Below are 12362 nucleotides of genomic sequence, written 5' to 3'. Positions count from 1 at the left end.
CCAAAGCGAAATAAGGATAAGGAGGCCAATGTTGTGGACACCATTTCCAAAGAAGTGTCCGACGTCAGCTTGTCTGCTGTGGTCTCCGAAGTGAACTTGGTCGACTCCAATCCAAAGGAGTGGTGCCTCGATACTAGGGCTACAAGACACATTTGCTGTGACCAGGCCGAGTTTGCTGATCTAGTTCCGTTGGAAACTAGAGAGAAGCTTTTCATGGGCAACTCTACAACTTCTGTGATCAAAGGCTAAGGAACAGTGTTCTTGAAGATAACCTTGAGCAAGGAAGTGAAGCTCCACAACGTGCTTTATGTGCTCGACATCCGGAAGAATCTCATATCTGGGACAATACTGAGCATGCACAGCTTCAATATGGTGTTTGAAGTCGATAAGATAGTTTTGACTAAAATGAGAATGTATGTGGGGAGGGGTTATGTAAAGAGTGGCATGTGAAAAATGAATGCCATAGTTGTAAAACCCAAGAAAGTGAATAAAAAGAAAGAGTCTTCCGTTTATATGCTTGAGTCTTCTAACTTATGACATAGTAGACTAAAACATGTTAATTATGATACTTTGCGTAGATTAATTAACTTAGATCACATACCCGCATTTCATATCGATTCAAAACGTAAATGTGAAACTTGTGTAGAGGCAAAACTAACAAGGTCATCATTCCAAACGGTAGAAAGGAATACTGAGCCACTTGATCTAATACATAGTGATATTTGTGACTTAAAGTTTGTTCAAACTAGAGGTGGTAATAAGTATTTTATCACTTTCATTGATGATAACACAAAGTATTGCTATGTATATTTGTTGAAAAGCACAGAAGAAGCTGTAGAGAAGTTTGCTCTCTACAAGCAAGAAGTTGAAAACTAACTTAATAAAAGATTAAAATGGTAAGAAGTGACCGAGGTGGTGAATATGTCGAACCATTTAGTGCGCTTTGTGCACAACATGGAATTATTTACGAAGTCACACCTCCATATTCTCCCCAATCGAATGGCATTGCTGAACATTTCATATCGATTCCAAACATAAATGTGAAATTTGTGTAGAGGCAAAACTAACAAGGTCATCATTCCAGATGATAGAAAGGAATACTAAGCCGCTTGATCTAATACATAGTGATGTTTGTGATTTAAAGTTTGTTCAAACGAGAGGTGGTAATAAGTATTTTATCACTTTCATTGATGATAGCACAAAGTATTGCTATGTATATTTGCTGAAAAGCAAAGATGAAGCTGTAGAGAAATTTGCTCTCTACAGGCAAGAAGTTGAAAACCAACTTAATAAGAAGATTAAGATGGTAAGAAGTGACCGAGGTGGTGAATATGTCGAACCATTTAGTGCGCTTTGTGCACAACATGGAATTATTTACGAAGTCACACCTCCATATTCTCCCCAATCGAATGGCATTGCTGAACGAAAAAATCGTACCTTAAAGGATATGATGAATGCAATGTTAATAAGTTTTGAGTTGTCACAAAACATGTGGGGGGAAGCTATTTTATTGGCTAATTACCTTTTAAATAAGGTTCCGCGTAAGAAAGTCAATAAAACCCCTTATGAATTGTGGAAAGGAAGGAAACCTTCCTACAAATACTTAAAAGTGTGGGGGTGTTTAGCCAAGGTCATGGCTCCAACACCAAAGAAGATGAAGATAGGTCCGAAAACGGTTGATTGTATCTTCATTGGGTATGCTCATAATAGTACCGCGTATCGGTTCCTCGTGCACGAATCTAAAAACCCTGACATACACAAGAACTCGATAATAGAGTCAAGGAATGCATCGTTCTTTGAACATGTATTTCCATGTAAGACTAAGGAAGATGAGCCAAGTTCGTCAAAATGAATTTTTGAGACTATCATAGAAGATTGTAGTCAAAATTCTGAAAACGATGAAAATGTGGAAATTGAGGAAGAGCCTAGACGAAGTAAGAGGGCAAGGATAGAAAAGTCTTTCGGACTGAATTTTCTAACCTATATGCTAGAGGCTGAACCTCAAACATATAAAGAAGTTGTGAGCTCAACTGAGGGTCATTTATGGAAAGAAGCCATAAAGAGTGAGATTGATTCCATCTTACAAAATCATGCTTGGGAACTAGTGGATTTTCTACCAGGAAATAAACTACTAGGTTCTAAATAGATTTTTAAATGGAAAATGAAGACAGATGGAACAATTGACAAATAAAAGGCCAGACTAGTAATAAAGGGTTATAGACAATGAGAAGGCCTTGATTACTTTGACACGTATTCTCCTGTGACGAGAATAACATCTATTATGATGATACTAGCGAATCTTAAAGTTCATCAAATGGATGTGAAGACAGCCTTTCTAAATGGAGATCTCGAAGAAGAAATCTACATGGAACAACCTGAGGGTTGTGTAGCTCCAGGACAAGAGAAGAAAGTCTGTAAATTGGTGAAGTTTTTGTACAGACTAAAACATGCACCAAAATAATGGCATAAGAAATTTGACGATGTTATGTTGTCAAATGGATTCAAAATCAATGAGTGTGACAAGTGTGTTTATGTCAAGAATACAGACGATGATTATGTCATTCTTTGTCTGTATGTAGACGACATAATAATCGTAGGTAGCAATGATCGGATGGTCAGATCTACGAAACACATGTTGAACTCAAGGTTTGACATGAAAGATATAGGACCGGCTGATGTGATTTTGGGGATCAAAATCAAAAGGGTGCATGATGGTCTCATATTGACTCAGTCACATTACGTGGATAAGATACTTGACAAGTTTAATAAGGATGATTCTGGTATAGCCAGAACTCCTATTTATATAAGTCGACATCTATCTAAAAATAGAAGAGAAAACATATCCCAAGTGGAGTATGCTAGAGTGATTGGCAGTCTTATGTACTTAATGAGCTGTACAAGACCAGATATTGCCTTCATTGTAGATTGAGCAGATTCACAAGTAACCCAGGAGATGACCACTGGAAAGCAATTGTAAGAGTACTGAGGTACTTAAGATATACTCGTGAATATGGATTGCATTACACAAGAGAGCCTGGTGTTTTAGAAAGATACTTTGACGCGAGTTGGATATCCGATACACAGGACTCTAAAGCTACCAGTGGATATGTATTCACCTTAGGTGGTGCAGCTATTTCATGGAAATCCTCTAAGCAAACGGTAATAACCAGATCCACGATGGAAGCTGAGTTTGTCGCATTGGATAAATGTGGCAAAGAAGCAGAATGACTTAGACATTTCTTGGAGGACATTCCGGATTGGCCAAAGCCTGTACCTGTAATTTGTGTACACAGTGATAGCCAATCAGCTATTGGTAGAGCACATAATACGATCTATAATGGTAAGTCCAGACATATACGTTGTCGACATAATACCATTAGACAATTTATCTCAACGGGAGTCATAGTCATTGACTATATAAGGTCGAAAGATAATATTGCGGATCCGCTGACCAAAAGACTGAATCAAGATCAAGTTGAAAAGACATCGAGAGGAATGAGATTGAAGCCCATGAGAAAATAGGTCGAAGCAATGGAAACCCAACCTAGCTGACTGGAGATCCCAAGATCTAGGTTCAATGGGACAACTAAATTGTTTAGACCAACTGAGTTCACTGTGGGGGTAACCCCAGCCTATTCTTATGATGATAACAGTGAAACCCGTACAAGAAGAGGTTAAACATTGGTTTTTAATGATTCTTATGTGTCGGATACGTCAGGAATCCGAGCGGAGTAATACGGGTTATTCTTCATTAAGATATTACCTATGTAAGAGAGAAGTGGGGCCGCTTCAAATGAGAATTGTGAGGGCTCAATTCTTTAGAAACTCTTGCAGAACTAGGTAGATGTTCATGGCCTAAACAAACATAACCATGAGAACATAACGGTGTCAGGAAGCTGTCTGTGTGAGGCATATTAACGTTTACATGAAGGCATAACAGTTCAAGGACATTGCGTCTATTGGTCAGCCAGTAAAGTTTATGTATTCTCACAAGGGAAGGTTCAAAAGGTAACACCTACCTATCCTTTGCAGGCATCGCCGCAGAACTCTATCACCGTGTCGAGTCTGTGTTTTTCTTGTCGTTGGTCAATTTTTATTCATGTGGGGGATTGTTGGAAAAACTGGTTTGTTAAGCCATTTTAAAGGCCCATATTCGGATGGGGCCCAATAGATTTTTGGGACAGGTCTCGATGGATTGGCGTTCTCTGTCACGAGGAGATGGAAATTGAGTATTCATACACTCAAAATGGTTTTTGGGTGAATGAGAAATTGATGGTCTAAGTATGTCACTTGAAATGGTAAAAGTAGATAAAAATTGTAAAAAATCCCACATTGGCTAGGAGTGAAGCCAAGATGGTGTTTATAAGTGATTGCACTTTGAAGCCTAGGTAAGCATGTATGCCAGAGAGGCTCTCTCACGCGCAGGGGGGTGCAAATCACGATCCCGACGGGTTTGGGGCCTAATGCGTGCACCCGCGCCCTGCGGACACGAATGCCGGACCGAAAAACCCACTCCGTGCGAGCTTACTTTTGTAATTTTTTATTTTTACTTCAGCCAAGTCCTTCCAGCTTCCAGCCGTTTGGCCTTAGCATAAGCTGTGTTTAATGCTTGGTAAATGAGCATAATGAGGCTTAATGGTTACCAATGGAGGTAAAACGGTTTTTGCCATGGTTAATGTGCTTAATACCATTAGTTTTTGTCTTCAATGTCCGAACCTATAGGCAAAGTGTGGCCGGATTCATCATGAAAAAATCAAACGGATTTGCTCCATTACAAGGCAGATTAATGTGTGTTTTAAAACACCATAAACTCTTGGTCGGATTGGAGCCTATATAAAGGTTCTACTCCACATGAACAAGACACACTTGCATAAAGCACTCTTCTCTCATTCTCTCGAGTTCTTTCTCTTCTGTTTTTGAGTCTCTCTTGTGTTTTTAGTTCCGGTTTTGGTGATAGAGGGAAGGTTCGAGTTCGAGTTCACCGGACGGTTTCGATAGTGCATCGAGCTACCGTCGTTGTCGTTGTATCCTGGGAGACGGACGTCCAACGTTGCCTTAAGCACTCACCGGAGGGGACAAATATGTTTTAAGGAAAACGTGGTTCACGTGCCTCGACATTCATACAGTTCCAATTTTCCGAATTCCATAGAAAGGTTGATTTCGGGTTGTAACAAGTTCATTATTTTGTTCTTCCATAAGTTGATATCCTTCTTTGTATTATCTATATATTTCGGCTAACAGATACCATGTTAGATTACCAATCCATCCTAAAAGCTGAAGCTATTAGGAGGTGGGCCAAAAATAGTTTTATACTTTAACACTCCTATCCTCCCCTAACAAGCCGGTTTTGTTAGGTTGAGTTAGGCCCAATATCCTTTGATTTCTGTAAAATGGTATCAGAGCAGGCTCAATTTTATAATGTTGGGTCCCCCAATATCGACTTATTCGTAGCGGTTTGGCATGGTCCACGCTGTGCGTGAGGGGGCGTATTAGAATACCACATTGACCGGAGATATTAGTATAATCTACTTAATAAGGCGAGGACAATTATCTCCTAACACCTTTGATTTCTGTAAAATTACTCATTGCTTTCACGATCTTTGCAGTCGAACCCCTTTTCAGCGTTCCTTATTTTTCTTAATTAACTAAAACAAGCAACTTTCCACTTCATGGTAGAATCCTCATATAACTTATAAATTTCTATATGTGAAAAACAATGCGAATTTTAGAACAAGAGATTTGGTCTAAGCAGTGTATGAGAGCAAGAGCCCCACGTTTTTGGTAAAATATTTGTAGTAGCTAGTAATATTACTAATTAGCTAGCTTTCAGATTCCACCTAATAATGCATCCAGAAAATTCTTTTGCTTTTGTTTATTTATTTATTCTTTTGCAAAACAACAGTTTCTGTGGTGGCCTAATTGATATATGACGTTATTCCCCAAAAAAAAAAAAATCCTTCTCAGCTTCCACTGGAAAATAGAGTCCTGTGGTGGGTAATTAGGAGCTAGCTTGTTCTGTATTTTGCATCATATGAAGGATCAAGGAAGTGTATCCTGTTGGCTTATCATCAACATGATTTTGTGTTCCTCTACAGCTGCGTGTAACAAGAAAATAAGAGGGGTTTAAGAATGTGTATGTGAAAAGTAAAATGAGATTGATTTAATTATAGAGATTTTTTTTTTAAATTTTAAAAGGTGTGTAACAAATAAAAAGACAGATAGTTTACGAATGTGTGTATTAAAAATAGAATAGGGGTGTCAATAGGACGTCCCCAAATTTATAATGTTTAAAGTTTAAATTTTGTGTTTCACTTTTTATACTTTTTTGTGGATTAATTACTTCTCTCCTTTTTTCAGTATATGAGGATAAAAATGTCTTTACATATGTGAAGACAATAATTTTGTAAATAGATAAAAAAAAAAATAAGTATTTTTAGACTCAAAGTGCACATAATAAGTATTTAAGGTCATTTTGATAAATATATTTTGAAAGTGCATGATCGTAATTTTTATTATTTAATTTTAATTTATAATTTTTTTAATTTAATAATTATACTAATAAAAAAATATTTATTAAAAATAAGAGATAAATAATTAAATTCATGCAGTCTCAAAATAAATTTTTTTATTTTTTAAGTATATTTTATTGTTATTTATGTAAATAACCCAAATCTTAATCAACATACGGCGCTTAGTTTTTTTTTCCTTTTCTTATTTTTTTAAAAATTTCTGGAAAGTGGAAACAATAGACATCATAATAGACAATAAAATAAAATAAATAAGAAATAAGGAGAGATGAGAAAAACATCCCTTATAATTACTCCCCAAAAAAAAAAAAAACACTTTAATATTTGGGATTTCTCATCACTGCAAGAACCGCGAATTTCAACAAAGAAAGAAAACAATCACAAACTCATAAAAATTTCCTGAACACCCTTTTCTTCACCAACTTGAAAATCGCCAAATTCACGTTTATATGAAAATCTCTCCTTTTTCAGCAACAAAAATATTATAAAAAATCTCTCCCATTTTCCATTTCATTTTCCGTGAATAACTTTTTGTTGGGTCTCTCTTTCTTGTACGTTTCAAGGGTTTAATTTCGATTATTTCATTGAAGAACAGAGACATTGTTCTCCCAAAAACCCTAGAAATTTTGGGATCCAATTCCGATCGATTTGAAATTTTCTTTTCTTTTCTCGGGTTCTCATTCAATTTGCTCTTTCTTCGGTCAGAAAACCCCCAAATTTTCTTCCTTTTTCGAATTTGCCGAGCATTGAATATGATTTTTCTTCTCCAATATGGATTTCCTTAGATGGGACGCGAGTTTCTAGGGTTTTGGAGGAGCTCTGGTTACATCAATGGGAGCCCTAACGAGCAACCGTAAGCGCGGCGATGAGTTCTTGAATTTGAACCACGGGAATTTCTCTCCGAATTTTCAGAGCTCTTCGAAGAGAGCCAGATTCTCATCTATGCAGAAGAGTAGCAACCCCGACCGAGCCGTTTTGTCGTCGAAAAGCGCGGTCGCTAGGGTTTCCAGGTATCCGGAGGCGAAACCCCCATTGCCGAGAGTTCATGCCCCTTGTAGAACGCTCAAATTCGGGTACAATTCGGCGGTTTCGCAACGAGATTCGAGTCTGAAAATCCGGAAAAAGGAGGAGTATAACGATACTATGGGGAATTTCTTAGCCTCCCAGTACCACAAGGCGAAGAATTGCGCTTTGGAGGCGTGCCGGGTTTTGCAGAAGGAGAAGGAGGTGATTGAATTGGATAAAGAGGTTGATGAAGAAAATGCGGTGTCCGAAGATTCGAGCATTGAGGAAGTCGAGGTTATAGAGGATGACGAGCGTGAGGCTGGTAGGGCTTTTGTGCCGAATGCAAAAGTGTTGGATGGCGTTAATCTGCCGTCGTCGTCTTCGGCGGTTTCGGACTTGTCCAACGCCATTCTGAAAGTGGAGAACTTCTCGCTTAGTGGCGAGAAGGATTTTTCTAGTGTTTCTGCGTACAAGAAGTTACTCAGTTTTGTGGATAGAAGAACATCTAGATTGAGACAGTTGAGTTTCGACATCGAATTGAATGAGAAGCGCCGGTTCGCACTTCAAAGCCTGCGTCCTAAAACGGAACCAGTCCAGGTGATGCTTTTGTATATGTGCATATGTATATATCTAGGATGCAAATTTTGTGCTTTTGATCTTAAGTCCTGGAATTTCATGTTTTGACTAGTTAGTTTAATGCCATTTCCAGTGGCGGAGCCAGCCGTGGGGGCGGGGCGGGATAGTACTAATTATTTTTCAAACATAAATGACCATAAAAATATATAAAAAAAATAAAGTACAATATTTTTCAAGAACTACCAAAGATATGTAGAGATTTTACTATATGGGAAAAAAAAATACCAATAGGGTTGTCTTGAAACATCGAATTTGTGTATAAAAAAAAAAAAAATTCTTGTTTTGCATACTTTGTACTTTAATTTAATTTTGATCAGATTGACAAGGATACTCCACCATAAAAGTTTTTTTTTATTTTTTTATTTTTCATCTTTATACGTTGCATTTTGAGATTATAAAAAAATAATACCTTATATTTTGCAATTTATCATATTTTTACTTTCAGATTTCAAACTGATATACAATTCTTACATTTCGTCGGCTGTCACAGGTCAATTTTGATCATAAAAAAAGATCTAAATGCCCTCAATAAATTAAAAGAATAAGGAAAAAATTGTAAAATATGAGGATATTTTGGATCTTTTTCACAGTCAAGATCAACTTTCAACTGAAAAATGTGCAAGTATTTAACATAATTTGAAATGTGAAGGTATTAATTTGATACAAATTGAAATATAAAGTAGAGGTTTTATTAGAACCTTAAAATGCAGGTATATAGAGCTCACGTATATAAATCATAAAGCATATTACAATAGCTCATGAGTAAAGGAGTAAAGTTGTTCATAGAAAAATTTAAAATAATAATAAAAAAAGAGTAAATTTCAATGGGTACATCTATGAAAATTTTTAATCTCAGTGGGGGCAAAAACTAAAAATTAAGATTTTGGGGGGCTAAATTTATTTTGGAAAAAAATCAGTGAGGGCGGCAGCCCCCACTCATCCCTTAATAGATCCGCCACTGGCCATTTTGTATATATTTATCTAGGACCAGTTTAATCATTAATGCCATTTTGTATATGTACATGTGTATTTATCTAGGGGCAGTTTTTGTGCTTTTGATGTTAAGTACCTGGAAATGGAAGTTCTTGTTTTGAAAGTTTAGTTTAATGTCGTTTTAGGAAGTCCCACGGGAACCCTTTATCCCTCTTACGGAGGAGGAAGAAACGGAGGTTAAGCGAGCATTTTCGGCGAATCGGTATTGTTTTGATGCTTATATTGTTTTTTATTTTTTTTTTCCCGAAAATGAAAAGCAATTTCTTGGTAGGGTAACAATATTGGGATTTTTATTTCTATAGGAGGAAGGTCTTGGTTGCTCACGAGAACTCAAATATTGAGATTACTGGTCAACTTTTGCAATGCCTTAGACCAGGCGCCTGGTTGAATGATGAGGTGAACTTCTTAGTTAATTTGATCTTTTTATTATTAATGATAGTGACAAGGGTCTCTTTAGTCTAAGACTTCACTGTGTTTGACTGTTGAGCTGGTATCTTAACTTTTTTGTTGCATATGAACTTTCTACTTTTTTAGGTTATTAACGTCTACCTTGAATTGCTGAAAGAGCGGGAGAAGAGAGATCCAAAGAAGTTTCTGAAATGCCATTTCTTCAACACATTTTTCTACAAGAAAGTCTGTTACTTGCGTCTTACATTCTCCATTCTTTGTTTCTATTTACATCTTAGGCTTCTTAGCAGTTTAGTTAATTTAAGGAATTCATTCTCTGCCTTTTTGATCTTGCTCTGAGTACAAGTTCTGGTAGTGTTAACTTTTCTGCCTTTTCTAATTTCTACTGATAACCTTAATTGAAATGTTCTTTTCTTTTCTTTTTTTTCCAGTTAATAAGTGGAAATGGCTATGATTATAAATCTGTCAGAAGATGGACTACTCAGAGGAAGTTGGGATATGGCCTCATCGACTGTGACAAAGTAGATAGAACTCTTTTTGTATTAGTTTATTTTGGTTGATGATAGAAACGTTTTTAAACTGATCTTCTTACTTTCTCAGATTTTTGTCCCTGTCCACAAAGAGATACATTGGTGCTTGGCAGTCATCAATAAGAAAGAAGAGAAATTCCAGTATCTTGATTCACTCAAAGGAAGAGATACTCAAGTGATGAAAGTATTGGTAGGTTTCCTGGTCTTGTATCGTTTGAGTGGTTCATTTGTTTAAAAACTAATAATAATAATAATAATAATAATAATAATAATAATGATGATGATGATGATGATGATGATAATAATAATAATAAACAAAAAAAATTTTGAAGGATCCTCGGGAATTGGTCCACGTAACCTTCTACTTTAGAGGGGGTGGTAAAATTGATAAACAAAAAATTCGGAAGGATTCTCGAGAATTGGTCCAGGTAACCTTCTACTTTAGAGGGGGTAGTAAAATTGTTTAACGGAGATTTTCTGTGTGCAATGGATAAAATTCATCTTCCTCCCACTATTAATTTTCTTTTCTTTGCTTGATCACATATTGACCATAGAGAATATAGTTGGGTTTCACTTGATTAACCATTAATGTAGAACCCCATCCCTCACTCTTCTTGCTATGAGATTTTGTAGGTTTTACTGTTTTAGGATAGAATTAAAATTACAAATTATCTATTGTTGTTATATTGTATCTGCTGCTTAAAACATGTTCTATTTTTGAAACTTGCAAGCTGAGTTTCTGGATGTGCAGTCAGTCATTGGTTACTGCTTCTGTGCATTTATTGCATTTCAGTGACTCCCCTTTTTCATGGGTACTTCTGTAATAGTGTAATGATCTGAAGATTAACAACTTCATCTTTTGCTTCTCAATGTTTATTGCTGTCATGTCCCAGCCGAGATACTACGTAGATGAAGTGAAGGATAAGAGTGGTAAAGTTATCGACATAAGTTCTTGGAAACATGAATTTGTTGACGACCTTCCTGAGCAAGAGAATGGGTAAGCTATCCCTTACTGACCATTCCTCTTATTTATTTCAAATTTCCCATACCACTATATATTATTTTGTGGTTTCTGGCATAGTACAAGTGAAGGGACTTCGACTGCAGAATATTCTTTCTGATCTCTGAAGGAATTTTTTAACTCTACTTTCTATTAACAGGTTTGATTGTGGTGTGTTCATGATCAAATATGCCGACTTTTACAGCAGAGGTTTGGGGCTTTGTTTCGGCCAGGTAATCCCTTAATTTGAAGTGCTTAACTAGCCTTTCACTAGTTGGACCATTGAAGATTTGAATCATTACACTGATTTGTTTTTCTTGATCCTTGTAGGAACACATGCCTTATTTTCGGTTGAGAACAGCAAAGGAGATCCTAAGACTAAGAGCCGATTAGTTAAATTCATGCCCATGGTATCCGTTAAGAATTTGCAAACCCAGCAAGCAATTGTTTTGTGTGTTGGAATATGAATTGTGAAATTAATTTCCCTAGACCTGTTCAACAAGACGATTGCCTGCAACCTCGTCGAAAGTCAATTTTTTCCATCCTGGTTGCTCGTCAGTGTAAGATTCACAGGGCGATTCGCACTTGCCAGGCAGGAATTGCAGTGTTACTACATACCATCTGCATAGCCTTGAGTTGTTTAACGGTTTTGAAGGATCCTTTTTATTTTCCTTTTCCCAGATGGTTTTTACCTGTTTCATCTTTTGCCTCTTGTGAGTATTGGAATCTATTCTTTTTTTTTTTTTTTGGTGGCTTGAATTGTGACCGAATCCTGGAATCCAATTAGCAATTGTAGTGTAAAGAAATGAGTAAGAGTAACAGCCGTTGTTTCCTATGCTTTCAGAGAAAAAAAATTTACATTTGTATACGTAATGAACCATAATTTCTCATTAGGATTCGCAATTTCTTATGCAATATTTGCTTAATTGCTTAATTTCATACGTATCCGTGATAAAACCACCATAATCCTCATTCCGTGATATCCTTGCTCAATTGCTTCAAATTCTCTTGCTATAATGTTAAATAGCCTGTGGTAATAAACACAATTAATTTTAATGCATGTATTACATAAACAGAAAATGTGTGCTAAAGTCGAGCTTCAACGGTTGTTAAAATGATCAGGAGAGAATTGGAATATTACCGGTCAAATCCTTCAAAAAAATATGTTAAATTGTTACGCTTTGCTATCACACAAATAGAATTGCCATTAAAGCAGTGATAATATTGTCGTTTCTTCTGACAAATTGATATCAACTTTATAAT

General features: G+C 36.4%; 1 protein-coding gene across 1 annotated transcript; it reads left to right on the top strand.

Annotated features, from left to right (window-relative positions):
• Positions 1-6804: 6804 nt before the first annotated feature.
• On the top strand, positions 6805-11973 carry LOC21406275 (ubiquitin-like-specific protease ESD4). Its single transcript, XM_024166842.1, has 9 exons — positions 6805-8129; positions 9287-9363; positions 9464-9557; positions 9696-9794; positions 10001-10090; positions 10170-10289; positions 10993-11096; positions 11260-11332; positions 11430-11973. The coding sequence occupies exons 1-9, from the start codon at positions 7359-7361 to the stop codon at positions 11490-11492; spliced, it is 1491 nt and encodes a 496-aa protein (XP_024022610.1). The 5' UTR covers positions 6805-7358; the 3' UTR covers positions 11493-11973.
• The last annotated feature ends 389 nt before the right edge of the window (positions 11974-12362 follow it).

This window comes from Morus notabilis, unplaced genomic scaffold (genome assembly GCF_000414095.1).
Source record: "Morus notabilis unplaced genomic scaffold, ASM41409v2 Scaffold156, whole genome shotgun sequence".
In the NCBI taxonomy this organism is placed as follows: Eukaryota; Viridiplantae; Streptophyta; class Magnoliopsida; order Rosales; family Moraceae; genus Morus; species Morus notabilis.
Note: the sequence above shows the minus strand (reverse complement) of the source record. Positions and strands in the feature narration are given on the sequence as shown.